The sequence below is a fragment of the Camponotus floridanus genome, unplaced genomic scaffold (genome assembly GCF_003227725.1).
Source record: "Camponotus floridanus strain SB8 unplaced genomic scaffold, Cflo_v7.5 scaffold4, whole genome shotgun sequence".
Lineage (NCBI taxonomy): Eukaryota > Metazoa > Arthropoda > Insecta > Hymenoptera > Formicidae > Camponotus > Camponotus floridanus.
In genome coordinates, this window is record NW_020229547.1 from 361,422 (window position 1) to 380,145 (window position 18,724).

Consider the following 18,724-nt stretch of genomic DNA (forward strand, 5'->3'; position numbering starts at 1 on the left):
AGTCGCCATCTGTCAGCGAGTAGGGTCATCATTATCGTCAATGTGTATCCTGTATCAGTGATTCATGGAGTTGGATATATTATGAGAGTACATTTACGTTACTGAAAGTCCCTCACAATTATGCAGTAATTACACGTGTCATCTTGAGAACGACATCCAAGGTCGAGCTTCGAAAACGCAAGCATCGGCGTCGACGCGTCAACGCGACAGCAGGAAGTCTTACAAACGTACGACGCACCAAATTGTCAGTGTGTCCGGCAGCAAAATGGCAGCGAGTGACTCTACCACGGACGACAGCCTTTATCCGATCGCGGTTCTGATCGACGAGCTAAAAAACGAGGATGTCCAGGTAATTACGGCGATTATATAATAAAGCGCGAATTTTCCATTTTTTCGTCTTCGTCCAAAATGTTCGTTTCTCCGTCATCCGTTTGCTAAATAACGCGTTGCCGACATAGCGATACTCGAGAAGAGATAGGAATATCCTTCGTCTAGTGTGTGCGCGATATATAGCGCTCTCAAAGATAATACGTAAAAGATACGTATAATGATATATAGTATCGAGAGGGCGATACAAATATTTAATAAAGAGAAATATAATTGAAACTTTTTGGACATTTGAAGTGCAAAACAAAAAATTTCTAATTCTGTGTATTGACATTACAAACATTTCTCGTTTTATTACAGCTACGTCTCAACTCCATCAAGAAGCTATCAACAATTGCACTTGCACTAGGTATCGAACGAACACGAAGTGAGTTAATTCCATTTTTAACGGAGACTATTTATGATGAGGATGAAGTCCTCCTTGCACTGGCTGAGCAACTTGGCACATTTACTCCTCTCGTTGGTGGACCAGAATATGTGCATTGTTTATTGGTAAGAACAATGGATTTTGAAGTGTTTAACATAAATCCCAGATTTATTTCAATAATCTCTATGTTCTATCAAAGAAATATAAATTCTAAATTTCTATTTTAGCCACCATTAGAATCTCTGGCCACTGTTGAAGAAACTGTGGTTCGTGATAAAGCAGTGGAATCTTTGAGAAATATTGCGAGTCAGCATAGCCCTGCAGATTTGGAAGAGCACTTTGTTCCTTTGGTACAACGCTTAGCTTCAGGAGACTGGTTTACATCAAGAACATCAGCATGTGGTTTGTTCAGTGTTTGTTATCCAAGAGTGAGTCCAGCTATCAAAGGTAAAATTGTACAATAATTTTATCTCTTGCAAATTAATGCTGAATAAGTTCTTAATATAAAATAAATAATAGAAAGATTAAAAAAAAAAACGTTAATGTTATAGCGGAATTGCGAAATCACTTTCGCAGTTTATGCCAGGATGATACACCTATGGCACGACGATCAGCTGCCTCTAAATTAGGTGAATTTGCAAAAGTTGTGGAAATCGAATATCTTAAATCAGATTTAATTCCTATGTTTGTTATCCTTGCTCAGGATGAACAAGTAAGTTCATTAAAATTATGAAATTTTGCAATTCTATCTTTTTGTATTGATTATTACACACACTAATAATTTTATAGGATTCAGTACGTCTTTTGGCTGTTGAAGCTTGTGTTAGTATTGCAGCATTATTACAACAAGAAGATGTTGAACAGCTGGTTATGCCTACGCTTCGGCAATGTGCTAGTGATCAATCATGGCGTGTTCGTTACATGGTGGCAGACAAATTTACAGATGTAGGCATTCTTTTTTTTCTCCCTTTTTCTTTAATGTGAAAATGTATTTTTATGCAGGAAATTTATATGTAATATTTTACTCTTTCTATCCATGAATATATATCTATAAATATATTTTTTTTAGCTTCAAAAGGCTGTTGGTCCAGAAATAACAAAAACAGATCTTGTGCCAGCATTTCAAGTATTATTAAAGGATATTGAAGCAGAAGTACGAGCTGCAGCTGCTGATAAAGTTCGCGATTTCTGTCAGAATCTTGATCAATTCAATCAGGAGTCCATAATAATGACAAATATATTACCTATTGTTAAAGAACTAGTGGCAGATCCAAACCAACATGTAAAATCAGCTTTAGCAAGTGTCATCATGGGATTGAGTCCCATACTTGGAAAACACAAGTAAAAATTAATAATTTTGATATAATATTGCCAGATATACAATAATTGATTAATAATCATGTTTAATACTTTTGCAGTACGATTGAACATCTATTACCTTTATTCCTATCTCAACTTAGAGATGAATGTCCAGAAGTACGACTCAATATTATTAGCAACTTGGAATGTGTTAATGAAGTTATCGGAATACAACAACTTTCACAATCCCTCTTACCTGCTATTGTGGAATTAGCCGAGGATTCTAAATGGCGTGTGCGACTAGCTATTATTGAGTAATTATATATTAATTTGTTTCATTTATATAATTTAAAAGGAAAGAATAAGGTGGCAATATACTTGTACTGCTAATTTCGCATATTCGCTAATTTTAGATATATGCCATTATTAGCTGGACAACTTGGAGTAGAATTTTTTGACGAGAAATTAAATTCTTTATGTATGACTTGGTTGGTGGATCATGTTTATGCAATTCGGGAAGCAGCTACCTTAAATCTGAAAAAGTTGGTAGAAAAGTTTGGTCCCGAATGGGCACAGAATACAGTTATACCCAAAGTTTTGGCTATGTCTAGGGATCAGAACTATCTTCACAGAATGACATGCTTGTTCTGCATTAATGTAAGCTGCATCATTATGTTATAGAGTTTTGAGACAGAGATTGTGCTGGTAATATGTATTTAAAAAAATCATTTTATGCAATTTTTAGGTTTTAGCTGAAGTGTGTGGTCCAGAGATAACAACAAAGGTAATGCTTCCAACAGTATTAACAATGGCTACTGATAATGTTGCAAATGTAAGATTTAATGTCGCTAAGACTTTCCAACGAATTGGACCTTTTCTCGAACCTTCAGCAGTTCAAACTCAAGTAAAACCTATTCTCGATAAACTGAACACTGATAGCGACGTAGATGTGAAATACTTTGCTTCAGAAGCAATAGCTGGCATTGCAGGTAATAATATATTGCTATATCTTATTAAGATTTAATGAATAAATAATATATCTAAGCATGTTCATATATATAGAATGCTGATTACAAAAACTAAATCATTTATTATTTTCCATCTTAGTCATATTTAGTTTTGATTATGTTAATGTTTCAGCGTAGGTTGAACAACATAGAATGCATTTATCATATACCCGCAACATATTCAACTTAAAAATTTGAGATAAAAATAACATCCTACAATACTTCACTATACATGGTAATAGATAATATTAATGCACAATCATGAAGCAGACTTTGACGCGATACAAAGGCATACAAATTCTAATTAGTAGATTATAAATATATCAAATAGATCATATAAATCATATTTCTTAAGTTATGTTGTATTTGTATACCTATTATTACCTTACATTAATAAGTACAATATTCAATTTAATTTGTAACATGTATTTCTCATACATACTTGAATGTTTTAAAAAATACATAATAAAATAAAAAAACATCTCTCTCTAAATCATTCCTACAATAAAATACCTAATTATAAACTGCACTTCTGCTTTTGCTAATCTTAAAAAAACATTTTAATAACTAATATTTTAATTTTTCAAACATTTGTATTATATATATTATTACATATATTAAGAAAAAACAAAAGAGAAAACAAGTTTTTGTTACAATTCATTTTATTACATAATCATTAATATATATATATATTATATAATATTATCACAGTTTATTATTATTATTGTGTTCAATAAATTTTCAATATATATATTTATTAAATTTGATAATTGTAAATGTAAGATACACTGGTATTATGAGAATGTTAATATAATATAAGCATTTTCAAGTTTTATTCATACTATAACAAATTTCACGCTTTCCAAATAAAATATATTATTAATGGTTATAACTTTGATTTGTAGTATGATATAACAGATATAACTTTAAACACTAAAATGTAATAAATATATAACTTTTAATATGATTGACATATTATTAAGCAATAAAATAATAAGAATAATAGTGAATATTAAGGAATAAATGAACATTCAGTCGTTTACTTATTGCAATAGATGAGCACATTACTGTTGCACATTTGATGTTATGATATAAATATATACTTGTATTGTTTGTATGTATATATATATATGATATATACTACATTTTTTGAACTTTTTAAAATACTTCTACAAAAAATATAGTTATACAAAAAAAATAGAAGCTCTTTTTATTAAAGTTTATATTTAATATCAGTATAGAGGGTCTTTATTAATCTTACTGTATTAATTTTCTTCAATTATTTTTAAAGTAAAATATCGACTTTTTAGAATTACATATGATAATATATGACATAGTATAATACGTCATTATTTTTATGCAAAACGTTATAGAAAAAACAAATTTTTAAATGAGAAGTTCAAAACTTTTTATCAGTTTATAGTGTACATGTGTAGAACTATGAATTATATTATGTGTAAAGTATATTGTCTGCAACTATTGTACGTAAAAAGCCTTTATATGGGAGCAATGTTAATTTTAACACTCTACAAAATAATATTCATAATTATATAAATTTTTCTTAAGGTAACTAAATTGTTAATTTAACTGTTTAAGATACATAATATAATTTTAGTCATATAACACAGACATTTCAATATTAAACTGTTACATCTTTTAATACAATCTATAATAAGCTCTTTTTTATAATAACAACTTTCTTTGTATTTTATAAGCCTATATAGATTGTTATATAGATTGTTATTTGATAATACATCTTTTAATAACAAAAAAGATAGAAACAAAAATGAATTTGTAAAATTAAATTTCGATTTTTTTTATCACAGGAAAAAGGTATGTTATTTATATTCTTAAAAATATCTTATGTATATAAGAGAGATAGAATCTCTATTATATATATTATTATTATTATTTATATTATAATCTGCAGAGTGGACCACTTAAAGTATGATAAATAAATACTTTCAAATATAGTGATAATTTGAGAACATTATTAGGCAAAGTTGCAATATTTTATAGAGTATAATTTTAGATATTAACTTTTTCCTATATGAAACCAAAGAAAGAAGATTAATAATATAATTTTCGTTATTTATGATTATCACCGAATAGCTTTGATCATTATTTATTTTAATGTGAATTGTGCAATTAGACATACAAAAAAATATATAATCTTATTTCAAGAAAAAAAAATGATCCTGTAATTTTCTATAACATTTTATAAAAAAGAACTTGAAGTGTATATGCTCTACAACTATATATATAAAATACTATAACTTTATCTAACAATATTTTTTTCATCAATATTTTTGAAAATATTTATTTGAAAATATTAAATTTTATGCATGTCTGATCTTGTATATACTATTATATATAACACTCTACTGATATATAACACTCGTCTTTTCAATACTTATTTGTAAATTATTAAATAAGTGTTAACAATTAGTATAAATTCAATTAACATAAATTATTCAATCGTAATTATATAAATATTTATTTATAAACTGCATCAACGATATAATGTTATATATCCTACTGATATCTATTTTTGAAAACTATTGTCTCTTTAAACATTACAATTGCTTATAATGAATACTACTATTGCTTTGATGAATGTACTCTATATGCTTAGTTCAAAGCTATTTTTTTGAAACAGTTGACATACAAATTCTAATGATACCTTTTCACCTTTCTAAAAAATTCTAATGACACCTTTTCACAAATATGAAATATATGATATACATATATATTAACAAAATAATTAAAATAACTCGAGTTATAATGTATCTCTTATGCAATCTTGCAAATATTTTGTAATGCAATATATTATATATATATTATATATATAATGTAAAATATGGGATCTCTATACATCCAAGCTTAGTTTGCATTTTATACATTTAGAAATATAATCAAATAATAAGGAAACATAAAATATAAAAGTTTGGCAACTGTTTTATCCTTCAATGAAATGTAAATATAGTACATTTTTTTTTAGTATTTTCTCTACATTTTGTAAAATAACTTTATTTTACAAAAAGTATATGAAAATTCTGATTGAAAGCGTACTGTGCCTTAATTATAGTCATTATATGTATATATATTTATGCTTATAAAACCAAACATGCACATCTACACATTATTATTTAATTTTCCTATCTTGAATTTATTTTAAACAGGAAACATACCTATGTTTTGTAATGCAATGGCAAGTATAGATTATATTGTAACCATATCCGATTTCATTAAGTCCACAGAATTTGTGTGACTTATTGTCGTAACATGTGCAGTCCCATTATTCTCACTATCACTGTTAACAATATTTAATGACGAAATTTTAGCTCGTTGATACGCTACAACAGTGTACAAACTCAAAAATCTGAAAAAAGCGATTTTAATTGTATAAACTGAACAATGCCAATGTTACAACTTTAAAAAAAGCTAGCATTTATTCTCACCTTATGCAGACGTACATAATCAATAATGCGGTTCCGGCTGCGAACATTCTGATAATGGATCCTTCTACAAATTGTATAACTACCCATGCAGCAGCAGAAGACGCACACATCGTAGTAACAATAGCGATAGTTTGCAAACCATGGCGTGGAGTTAAACTATTTTGCCAATCTAATCGACTGGCATGTTCAACATTGTACTTTGTATTGCAAACTTTACAAATAAGGCTGTCAGCATTAACAAAACTCTAAAGAAGGAAGAAGAAACGTAAAAAATTACAATTTACAAAATACATTGTGTTTGAGAAGCAACTTTTATCTAAAATAAAACATTATAACTATCTTACCTCGACGAGCCAACGACGTAGGCAATCATGATGTACAGCACTTACACCACCTTTACAATGGCATGGTTGTATTAGTGGACCAGCATCTTGTCTGTCATTGTCATAACAAATCCAACAATCCTTGCTATTAATCGATGTCCCATCTGTAGGAAGAAATGCAGTGTCTTGAGGTGTGTTCTTTTCTTGCAATTCAATTTCTTTTATGTATTTTCCCTGATCCAGATCCAATCTTTTCAATATACGCTTCGGATTTAAAATCCATAATTGTTCCGGACTGAAATAAAAATGAAAAAAATAAAGATATATGTGAATATACTATAAAAAAAATTTTATATGTACATAAAAAATATAGCTCACATACCTCATGCAGTTCCATAAAACACAGGGAAACCACAACGCTACACCAACTTCAATAACACGAAATACAACATCATGCCAATTCCTGCTGTACAATGGCACTCTAAAGACATAAGAATAAGTTGTATAAGTTGAGATAAATTCAAAAGATTGTGCATAATTTACATATATAAAATATATACTTCTCTCTATGTTTTCTTACTTTGTTTTCCAAAATTCACTGAGAGTCTCACTGAATAGAAAACCAACAATTATGAACAACATAAAGGCTTGAGAAAGTAATCCAAATCTTGATTGATGTAATTGGGATGTATTCACTTGTTGCATATGTAAAAGCTCTGTCATAGATGTAGATGGAATTGGATCAAATAATTTTGTTGTCACTTGATCCTCAGCTTGGATCTTTGCTTCATCAGCTGTACGTTTATTTGTTACAATGGAAGCGACTCGATATTCATTTAAGAATCCACCACGAACCTAAGTTAAAAATATCATAAATAACAAGAATGAGAGTTGTAATATAAAGTATTACAATATAAAGAAATATACCTTGAAAAATACTTCGACTCCATATATCAAGAATAAAACCACTACAATGAACAGGAACACTGCATAACAGCCATTGAATACATGTGTATAGAAACTCTAGAAAATAAAAAAGGATTTAATAAGCAATTTTAATTTGATCAAATATGCATACATGCAAATCAATGAATTATTGTAATAAATTACTCAATTATATTTTCCATTCTGTTGCTTACTTGATCTTGTTGTGAATATGTTTGAGCTGTAATAAATTCTGCTAATAGAAGGGAATATGTTATTATATTGAAGACAACAAAAACCAGAAAAGATTTTGATAAAAACTGAGGTTTGTCCCATCGAATGTCTCTAAGATGAAATACCTCAGCCCAAAAACAAACAATCAATGATGATCCACTTAAAAGCAATGGATAATACGCTGACAACAAAGATCTAGACCAGCCTTCTTTGAAAGCAGTCTGTAGAAAAAATAAAAATGTATTAAAATATATATGAGAGATAAGTATAATAATTATATATACCTTTTCTAAGTATAATAATTATATATACCGGTGATATGAAATATGCGCCTCGTATAATTGATGCAAGAAAAACCACAAAGTATAACACTTTTTGAGTAGTAACCCTACATGCTCTCAAAAATGATGGTGCCTTCATTCTTTGCCATTCTGCGACAATACACATGACAAGTTGTATCAAACAAACAAAGGCTAATAAAAAAAAGACTGTAGCAAAAGCAACATAATAACATAGATTTGGAATATGGCATTCCGGTCCATCAAATTGAATCTAAAACCGAAAAATTCAATAAAATTGATATATAATTTTAGGACAATTTAACGTAACAAACAAAATTATTACCTCGCATAAACAAGTTCCATTGTGGCATTCTCCATGACCTGAACAATTTTGAATCCCACAACTCTTGTTCCACGCCATTGTAAAACTGTCATCGACAATACACTGGACTGAGCAATCTGAACATCGCGGGCTGCGTTCCAAAATTCACTGCCAGTACTGGAAATCTATAGTTTACGTGACGTACACTATAGATTTTCAGTACTGGCAGTGAATTTTGGAACACAGCCGCGATAACAGGCGAACGCTCGCTGTAGAGAGAGAGGTACTACATGGGAGGCCTATGTCTGTCTCTTTTGCTAGTATCTCATTGGTAATTTTGTTTCCCGCCTCGATGGTAATAAAATAATATGTAAGATTTTATTTTCAGTTGGCGTAATTTTTTGATATCGTTAATTTTTATAGGATATTTTTGTAGGATATATTAAAACAAATGTGGAAAATTAAAATAAATTTTTTGTATAACATTTTGACTAATATTTTTCCATTTGCTCGCGTGAACTTGACGCCTTTTTTTAATCTTTTCTTGAAAAGGTTAATTTTTTAGGGATAGTTATAATATAAATTAACATTAATAATATAAATAGTAATTGTAATTATTATATATAATAGTAATTATAATTATAGCTATTTTGTTCATAATAATTGTATTTTATTTATAATAAAATGGAAAAATAAGTATATTAGTTCCCGTGTTTACTGATTTGCTCATCATTGATGAGATAAAACGTGTGGCAGCGTGTGGCTGAACTAGCAAGGCTCAGGCGAGCTCTTGCCAAATGAAGAGTCGCGGGTTTAAGTCCCGTTAAGGCCAGAATTTATTTCTGGCGATAAAGCCGCCTTCAGGTGAAATATGATATGGGGAATGGATTGTCAAAAAGAGAAAAGAATTGGAGCAGAACTTATAGGACGAAATTATGTATCGGGCCTAACGGACATAATTCGTGTCCACTTTCTCGGGTGACGCGTTAAGCGTCAGGAATGTGCCCGTCGAGGCTTAGTGGTCGCTCTCAGATTTTTCTCTGATAGTAGTATATCTGTGTAGTCCGGATACGAATCATATCAAGGATATGAAGGCTATTTGCTACGTTTGTTACCGAGCGTAACAATGTAGTTTATGTTTTCACTTTCTCAGGGGACGCATCAGGACATGCGTCTGCTGAAGTAGGATGACCGCTCTCAAGATTCTCTCTCATACCAAATTTAACCAATATGGATAATGGATTTTGTGTACTTATTGCAATCATTTGTTCCATGATCGCTAGATACAGAGCAACTGCTCTAATACAACTTCTGGAAAATTATATTTATCTTAAAGCATAATACCACTTTGACGACTAAAAAAAAAATATTTGGGAATTTTTTTCTCGAAAACTAGAAAAGCTATTAACATGCTATTGTAATTTTTTATTTTATTTATTGACTTTTTAGCTACATAATCATATTTTTTTACTTACAAAAATCTTTTTGTCTGCCTGTTATTTTAAATTCAAAATGGCGCCTAAAAAACCGGGGGCCTGTTGATGTGCACGATAATTCTCCTTCAAGATATCTGAAACAAAAAAGTCAAAAAGATTCTTAATCTGTATATGAATGGCTATCGCATGAACTAAGATAAATTAATTTGGTAAAAAATTAACAAAATGGTGACCAATTAAACATTGAAAAAAATCGATTTTTTTTGTCCGTTTTTTTGCGATTTTAGCATGAAATTTTTAATATTTTGACTCGGTTCTAGTTCACGCTATAGCTATAGATGTATAGAATAAGCTGTTAAAATTTGAAAGCAATCCGATAAATAGTTTCTAAAAAAGCATGCACACCATATCGAAAAACGTTGTTTGAGCAAAACGCGTTAAAAGCTTTTTAAATCAAAAAATTGTCAAAAAAGTTATATACCTTTAATCAGCGATGCATCATACAATATGCCTTCTGCTTCTTCAAACAGACTCTAATCTGCAGCTTTAGCTTTTCTCCTGGTTGATCTGGCTTCATTTGAAGCTTCAGAGCTAAAGCGGTTGGCTAAGGCTGTTCGCTGCTCGTCACGCGTATCAACGAAACGCATGGCTTCTGGGTGGATTTTGATGCCCATTACCACTATAATTTTTAAAAAAGGAGCAAATCCTTCATTAAAAATACATGCTGCAATAAAAGTAGCGATTTCGAGTATAGTTTTACCGCAAAAAACGTGTTTTAGAGCAGGAGTTGAAACTCTCGTTGTTGTTTTGACGTGTTCAAATCCAGGCACATCTTCAATAAATCATCGGATGATAATTGTATCGCCCTCTAATGTATACCAATTACCGTAAAATTGTCGCTTTTTTAGACGACTAGCTCGGCTGCTTGATTCTCTGGTACCTTTCTTATCCATTTTTGTACAGAAAACGTAGGGAAATATTTCGAATTCCTTCATAAAACTTTGGAATTATTTTTGAATATGTTGTATATTTTTCAGAAATGCAATAAAAAAAGTTTTTTTTGAAGTCGTCAAAGTAGTATTATGCCTTAAATACAAATCATTTATTTTAATTCTTTCACTAATCTTAATTCTTTTCATCATATATTTAAATTATAGACAATATTAAAAATAATTTAAGTAACATTATCTTTTAACATACACACAAATATGCAAGAGATAAAAATTTATATTATTTTTAAAATTATGAAATTATTTGAAGATAAAAATTGATAAAAATTCAAAAAGAATATATTATAGATCTATAGTAAATGAACCTGTAAAAAACATTTTTTTATACTTTTTGTAATTTCAGCACAAATGATTTATGCACAAAATAATTTAAGTTTATTGTGCATGAAAAAAAAATTGTGTTGAAATACGATTACACATATCACATATTATTTAAATTTATCGTACGTAAAAATAAAAAGAAACCGAGAAGGAGAGACAAGTTGGTTGATAAAACAATGATATCAATTCAAGTATTATAGGTATATATTGTACGTTTGAATTAAATTATGCTCAAAAGAAAATTTGCACAAAATACAATGTACATTGATAATAAACATCACATACACACAATATTTTAATTTTTCAAACATTTATATTATATATATTATTACATATATTAAATATATTAAGAAAAAACAAAAGGGAAAATAAATTTTAGTTACAATTTATTTTATTACATAATCATTAATATAGATATATTATATAATATTATCACAGCTTATTACTATTATTGTGTTTAATAAATTTTCGATATATATTTATTAAATTTGATAATTGAAAATGTAAGATACACTGGTATTATGAATGTTAATATAAATATTTTCAAGTTTTATTCATATTATAACAAACAAACTCTTTCCAAGTAAAATATATTATTAATAGTTATAACTTTGATTTATAGTATGATATAACAGATATAACTTTAAATGCTAAAATGTAATCAATATATAACTTTTAATATAATTGACATATTATTAAGCAATAAAATAATAAGAATAATAGTGAATACTAAGTAATAAATGAACTTCATTCGTTTACTTATTGCAATAGATGAGCACATTACTGTTGCACATTTGATGTTATTATGATATAAATATATACTTGTATTGTTTTGTATATATACATATGATATATACTAGATTTTTTGAACTTTTTAAAATACTTTTACAAAGAATATAGTTATACAAAAAAAATATAAGCTCTTTTTATTAAAGTTTATTACCTTTTTTTATTAAAGTTTATATTTAATGTCAGTATAGGGGAAACTTTATTAATCTTACTATATTAATTTTTTTCAATTATTTTTAAAGTAAAATGTCAACTTTTTAGAATTCATTATGATAATATATGACATAGTATAATACGTCATTATTTTTATGCAAAACGTTATAGAAGAAACAAATTTTTAAATGAGAAGTTCAGAACTTTTTATCAGTTTATAGTGTACATATGTAGAACTATGAATTATATTATGTGTAAAGTATATTGTCTACAACTATTGTATGTAAAAAACCTTTATAAGGGAGCAATGTTAATTTTAATACTCTACAAAATAATATTCATAATTATATAAATTTTTCTTAAGGTAACTAAATTGTTAATTTAACTGTTTAAGATACATAATATAATTTTAGTCATAATGTTAGTCATCATTATATAACAAAGACATTTCAATATTAAACTGTTACATCTTTTAATATAATCTACAATAACAACTTTCTTTGTATTTTATGAGCCTATATAGATTGTTATATAGATTGCTATTTGATAATACATCTTTTAATAACAAAAAAGATAGAAACAAAAATAAATTTGTAAAATTAAATTTATCGATTTTTCTTATCGAAAGAAAAAGGTATATTATTTATATTCTTAAAAATATCTTATGTATATAAGAGAAAGATAGAATCTCTATTATATATATATATATATATATATATATATATATATATATTATTATTATTTATATATATGTTATAATCTGCTGAGTGAACCGCTTAAAGTATGACAAATAAATACTTTCAAATATAGTGATAATTTAACAACATTATTAGGCAAAGTTGCAATATTTTATAGCGTATAATTTTAGATATTGACTTTTTGTTATGTAAAATTAAAGAAAGATTAATGATACAATTTTCGTTATTTATGATTATCACTGAATAACTATGATCATTATTTATTTCAATGTGAATTGTGCAATTAGGCAAAAAAATATATAATCTTATTTCAAGAAACAAAAAGTAATAATCAACAGAACAAAAAAGTATATAATAATCTTATTTCAAGAAAAAAAAGTGATCCTGTAATTTTCTAAAACATTCTATAAAAAAGAATATTTGAACAGTGTATATACTCTACAACTATATAAAATACTACAACTTTATTTAACTATTTTTTTCATCAATATTTTTGAAAATATTTATTTGTCAAATTTTACACTTGTCTGATCTTATATATACTATTATATATAACATTCTATTGATATATAACACTCGCCTTTTCAATACTTATTTGTAAATTATTAAATAAGTGTTAACAATTAGTATAAATTCAATTAACATAAATTATCCAATTTACGTAATTATATAAATATTTATTTATAAATTGCACCAATGATATAATGTTATATATCTTACTGATATCTACTTTTGAAAACCATTGTCTCTTTAAACATTACAATTGCTTATGATGAATACTACTACTGTTATGATGAATGTACTCTATATGCTAAGTTCAAAGCTATGTTTTTGAAACAGTTGACATACAAATTCTAATGATACCTTTTCACCTTTCTAAAAAATTCTAATGACACCTTTTCACAAATATGAAATATATGACATACATATATACTAACAAAATAATTAAAGTAACTCGAGTTATAATGTATCTCTTATGAAATCTTGCAAATATTTTGTAATGCAATATATTATATATATTATATATATAATGTAAAATATGGGATCTCTATACATCCAAACTTAGTTTGCATTTTATACATTTAGAAATATAATCAAATAATAAGGAAACATAAAATATAAAAGTTTGGCAACTGTTTTATCCTTCAATGAAATGTAACATAGTACATTTTTTTTAGTATTTTCTCTACATTTTGTAAAATAATTTTATTATTTTACAAAAAGTATATGAAAATTCTGATTGAAAGCGTACTGTGTCTTAATTATAGTCATTATATGTATATATGTTTATACTTATAAAACCAAACATGCACATCTACACATTATTATTTAATTTTCCTATCTTGAATTTATTTCAAGCAGGAAGCATACCTATGTTTTGTAATGCAATGGCAAGTATAGATTATATTGTAGCCATATCCGATTTCGTTAAGTCCACAGAAATTGTGTGACTTATTGTCGTAACATGTGCAGTCCCACTATTCTCACTATCACTGTTAACAATATTTAGCGACGAGATTTTAGCTCGTTGATACGCTACAACAGTGTTCAAACTCAAAAATCTGAAAAAAGCGATTTTAATTGTATAAACTGAACAATGCCAATGTTACAACTTTAAAAAAGGCTAGCATTTATTCTTACCTTATGCAGACATACATAATCAATAATGCGGTTCCGGCTGCGAACATTCTGATAATGGGTCCTTCTACAAGTTGAATAACTACCCATGCAGCAGCAGAAGACGCACACATCGTAGTAACAATAGCGATAGTTTGCAAACAATGGCGTGGAGTTAAACTATTTTGCCAATCTAATCGACTGGCATGTTCAACATTGTACTTTGTATTGCAAACTTTACAAATAAGGCTGTCAGCATTAACAGAACTCTAAAGAAGGGAAAAAAAACGTAAAAAATTACAATTTACACAAAATACATTGTATTTGAGAAGCAACTTTTATCTAAAATAAAACAATAACTATCTTACCTCGACGAGCCAACGACGTAGGCAATCATGATGTACAGCACTTACATCACCCCTACAATGGCATGGTTGTATTAGTGGACCAGCATCTTGTCTGTCATTGTCATAACAAATCCAACAATCCTTGCTATTAATCGATGTCCCATCTGTGGGAAGAAATGCAGTATCTTGAGATGCATTCTTTTCTTGCAATTCAATTTCTTTTATATGTTTTCCCTGATCCAGATCCAATCTTTTCAATATACGCTTCGGATTTAGAATCCATAATTGTTCCGGACTGAAATAAAAATGAAAAAAGATGTGAATATACTATTAAAAAAATTTTATATGTGCATAAAAAAATATAGCTCACATACCTCATGCAGTTCCATAAAACACAGGGAAACCACAGCGCTACACCAACTTCAATAACACGAAATACAACATCATGCCAATTCCTGCTGTACAATGGCACTCTAAAAACATAAGAATAAATTGTATAAGTTGAGATAAATTCAAAAGATTGTGCATAATTTACATATATAAAATATATATTTTTCTCTTTGTTTTCTTACTTTGTTTTCCAAAATTCACTGAGAGTCTCACTGAATAGAAAACCAACAATTATGAACAACATAAAGGCTTGAGAAAGTAATCCAAATCTTGATTGATGTAATTGGGATGTATTCACTTGTTGCATATGTAAAGGCTCTGTCGTAGATGTAGATGGAATTGGATCAAATAATTTTGCTGTCACTTGATCCTCAGCCTGGATCTTTGCTTCATCAGCTGTACGTTTATTTGTTGCAATGGAAGCGACTCGATATTCATTTAAGAATCCACCACGAACCTAAGTTAAAAATATCATAAATAACAAGAATGAGAGTTGTAATATAAAATATTACAATATAAAGAAATATACCTTGAAAAATACTTCTACTCCATATATCAAGAATAAAACCACTACAATGAACAGGAGCACTGCATAACAGCCATTGAATACATGTGTATAGAAACTCTAGAAAATAAAAAAGGATTTAATAAGTAATTTTATTTTGATCAAATATGCATATCATACATGCAAATCAATGAATTATTGTAATAAATTACTCTAATTATACTTTCCATTCTATTGCTTACTTGATCTTGTTGTGAATATGTTTGAGCTGTAATAAATTCTGCTAATAGAAGGGAATATGTTATTATGTTGAAGACAACAAAAGCCAGAAAAGATTTTGATAAAAACTGAGGTTTGTCCCATCGAATGTCTCTAAGATGAAATACCTCAGCCCAAAAACAAACAATCAATGATGATCCACTTAAAAGCAATGGATAATATGCTGACAGTAAAGATCTGGACCAGCCTTCTTTAAAAGCAGTCTGTAGAAAAAGTAAAAATGTATTAAAATATATATGAGAGATACTTTTTCTAAGTATAATAATTATCTGTATATACCGGTGATGTGAAATATGCGCCTCGTATAATTGATGCAAGAAAAACCACAAAGTATAACACTTTTTGAGTAGTAACCCTACATGCTCTCAAAAATGATGGTGCCTTCATTCTTTGCCATTCAGCGACAATACACATGACAAGTTGTATCAAACAAACAAAGGCTAATAAAAAAAAGATTGTAGCAAAAGCAACATAATAGCTTAGATTTGGAATATGGCATTCTGGTCCATCAAATTGAATCTAAAACCGAATAAAAATTCGATGAAATTTATATATAATTTTGGGACAATTTAATGTAGCAAACAAAATTATTACCTCGCATAAACAAGTTCCATTGTGGCATTCTCCATGACCAGAACAATTTTCAATCCCACAACTGTTATTCCAAGCCATCATACCAAATTTAACCAATATAGATAATGGATTTTGTCTACTTATTGCAATCATTTGTTCCATGATCGCTATACAGATACAGAGCAATTGCTCTGATACAACTTCTGAAAAATTATACTTATATACTTAAATACAAATCATTTATTTTAATTCTTTCACTAATCTTAATTCTTTTCGTCATACATTTAAAATATAGACAATATTAAAAATAAGTAACATTATCTTTTAACATACATATAAATATACCAGAGATAAAAATTTATATTATTTCTAAAATCATGAAATTATTTGAAGATAAAAATTAATAAAAATTGAAAAAGAGTATATTATAGATCTATAGTAAATGAACTTATGAAAAACATTTTTTTATACTTTTTATAATTTCAGCACAAATAATTTATGCACAAAATAATTTAAGTTTATTGTGCATGACAGAAAAATTGTGTTGAAACACGATTACACATATCACATATTATTTAAATTTATCTATCGTAAAAATAAAAAGAAACCGAGAAAGAGAGACAAGTTGGTTGATAAAACAATGATATCGATTCAAGTATTTTTATAGGTATATATTGTACGTTTGAATTATATTTTGCTCAAAAGGAAATTTGCACAAAATACAATGCACATTGATAATGAAGATCACGTACACTTAATAGTAGAAATTAGTTCTTCCTATCGGGAAAATGGGTTTCTTCCCCATTAATATCAATCAATATTATGTGCGTATATATTGTGCAGGCCTTGCCGTGAGTACAAACTAAGTACAAGCGTACGGAATGACGCGAGGACGAGTGTCGCGTTACATTAGTCAGCTGTCACTGTCGGTCACTGGTCATTGTTGGTGTTGGTCACTGGTCACTTGCTTGTTCTGCGCAGCGAAACGTCGCGTCAAGTTACGTATCGACCTCAATTCTTCAGAGATGTAGTTTATCAAAAATCAATCGTGTCCGAACAATTACGTCGAATGAAAAATGAAGAAACTTTTTTCTTATTAAGCATTTCGTCCAGCTTCCAATTTCTTTTCGATGATAAATTCCTCACTCGAGAGTTCACCTAATTTCGATCATAAAACAACCATCGACGACGTAAACGGAATGTCTGATTTCGACGCATTAAAACCGACTTGTCCAACTCCCTTGCCAATGATCTTGATTTGTCGACTGCATCCAATTTAATAAGGATTTTTGTTACATACCTATCTATAAAAAATTATGTACACTCGATGGAATGTCCATGTTGTCGTCTTTAAAATGTGGAAAATACAGGAAATGCAAATTTTTTAAATTTATATTACCTTTCTCAGTTAACTTTTAATTCCTTTTTTTCTCACTTTAAACCTTCATCACATGTTTCTACAAAACACAAAAAAAGAAACATGAACAATTTAGTATATTTATTTAATTTGCTTTTTTCTAAAAACTCAGATTTATCACATTTTCTTTCCCCAATTAGGCTGCGTTCGGAAACATTATCTGAGTGTACTAGGGTTTCATTTTATCCTTGTTTAACATTCGGTGAACAACAGGGATAAAATGATACCCGGGGGCATTCGGGTGATGTTTCCGAACGCAGCCTTACACATTAATCTCATTTTAAATACAAAAAATTCCGAGAAGTGCAAGCAAACGAACAGACCTAAGATCTATCGTGCTTTGGAAACAGGTCTGAAGTATAATACTGACATATTTGACGTCACTATCAAATATTGTGGCCGACGGTCGATATCTATCTTATTGTTGAAATTGGTCGAAATATTCATTAGATTCAACTGCGTTCAGCTCTTTAGTAGACATAAACGAAATTATTCAAGGCAAGATATATTTTTGATTTAATTAATATAATCTTTAGTTGGACTCATATATAAAACCTTCTCTAGAGAACTACTGAATTCACTAA

The 18,724-nt window shown here is 28.5% G+C and overlaps 3 protein-coding genes across 5 annotated transcripts; 1 reads left to right on the forward strand and 2 right to left on the reverse strand.

Moving 5' to 3' along the window:
* Positions 1 to 45: 45 nt before the first annotated feature.
* LOC105257564 (serine/threonine-protein phosphatase 2A 65 kDa regulatory subunit A alpha isoform) lies at positions 46 to 3,499 on the forward strand. 2 transcript variants are annotated; one of them, XM_011268273.3, is made up of 10 exons: positions 46 to 349; positions 688 to 879; positions 982 to 1,201; positions 1,306 to 1,466; positions 1,544 to 1,699; positions 1,824 to 2,095; positions 2,173 to 2,367; positions 2,467 to 2,710; positions 2,799 to 3,042; positions 3,194 to 3,499. In XM_011268273.3, exons 1-10 carry the CDS (start codon positions 266 to 268, stop codon positions 3,196 to 3,198), a joined length of 1,773 nt encoding a protein of 590 aa, XP_011266575.1. In that variant the 5' UTR covers positions 46 to 265; the 3' UTR covers positions 3,199 to 3,499. The 2 variants fall into 2 exon arrangements, with proteins under 2 accessions (XP_011266575.1, XP_011266584.1); XM_011268282.3 differs by having other exon boundaries at positions 3,199 to 3,498.
* A 2,609-nt stretch (positions 3,500 to 6,108) lies between these two features.
* On the reverse strand, positions 6,109 to 8,760 carry LOC105257556. The gene is made up of 9 exons (XM_025411541.1): positions 8,627 to 8,760; positions 8,315 to 8,554; positions 7,984 to 8,223; positions 7,772 to 7,867; positions 7,425 to 7,699; positions 7,227 to 7,325; positions 6,866 to 7,139; positions 6,522 to 6,766; positions 6,109 to 6,442 (listed from the first exon to the last, which is right to left on the reverse strand). Exons 1-9 carry the CDS (start codon positions 8,702 to 8,704, stop codon positions 6,283 to 6,285), a joined length of 1,707 nt encoding a protein of 568 aa, XP_025267326.1. The 5' UTR covers positions 8,705 to 8,760; the 3' UTR covers positions 6,109 to 6,282.
* A 5,275-nt stretch (positions 8,761 to 14,035) lies between these two features.
* Positions 14,036 to 17,893, reverse strand: LOC105257193. Of its 2 annotated transcripts, none has more exons than XM_025411461.1 (10): positions 17,476 to 17,893; positions 16,745 to 16,923; positions 16,430 to 16,669; positions 16,114 to 16,353; positions 15,896 to 15,991; positions 15,549 to 15,823; positions 15,351 to 15,449; positions 14,998 to 15,271; positions 14,654 to 14,898; positions 14,036 to 14,574 (listed from the first exon to the last, which is right to left on the reverse strand). In XM_025411461.1, the coding sequence occupies exons 2-10, from the start codon at positions 16,883 to 16,885 to the stop codon at positions 14,415 to 14,417; spliced, it is 1,770 nt and encodes a 589-aa protein (XP_025267246.1). In that variant the 5' UTR covers positions 16,886 to 16,923; positions 17,476 to 17,893; the 3' UTR covers positions 14,036 to 14,414. The 2 variants fall into 2 exon arrangements, with proteins under 2 accessions (XP_025267246.1, XP_025267245.1); XM_025411460.1 differs by having other exon boundaries at positions 14,037 to 14,574; positions 16,745 to 16,926.
* Between the last annotated feature and the right edge of the window lie 831 nt (positions 17,894 to 18,724).

Coding starts and splice junctions, on each gene's coding strand:
- LOC105257564 (XM_011268273.3), top strand. CDS start 266: ATGGCAGCGAGTGACTCTACCACGGACGACAGCCTTTATCCGATCGCG. Junction 350..687: donor TAAAAAACGAGGATGTCCAG/GTAATTACGGCG, acceptor GTTTTATTACAG/CTACGTCTCAACTCCATCAA. Junction 2,096..2,172: donor CCCATACTTGGAAAACACAA/GTAAAAATTAAT, acceptor ATACTTTTGCAG/TACGATTGAACATCTATTAC.
- LOC105257193 (XM_025411461.1), bottom strand. CDS start 16,885: ATGGAACAAATGATTGCAATAAGTAGACAAAATCCATTATCTATATTG. Junction 16,354..16,429: donor GCGCATATTTCACATCACCG/GTATATACAGAT, acceptor CTTTTTCTACAG/ACTGCTTTTAAAGAAGGCTG. Junction 15,450..15,548: donor AGTGAATTTTGGAAAACAAA/GTAAGAAAACAA, acceptor TTATGTTTTTAG/AGTGCCATTGTACAGCAGGA.
- LOC105257556 (XM_025411541.1), bottom strand. CDS start 8,704: ATGGCGTGGAACAAGAGTTGTGGGATTCAAAATTGTTCAGGTCATGGA. Junction 8,555..8,626: donor ATGGAACTTGTTTATGCGAG/GTAATAATTTTG, acceptor TTTCGGTTTTAG/ATTCAATTTGATGGACCGGA. Junction 7,140..7,226: donor GTTTTATGGAACTGCATGAG/GTATGTGAGCTA, acceptor TTTTTATTTCAG/TCCGGAACAATTATGGATTT.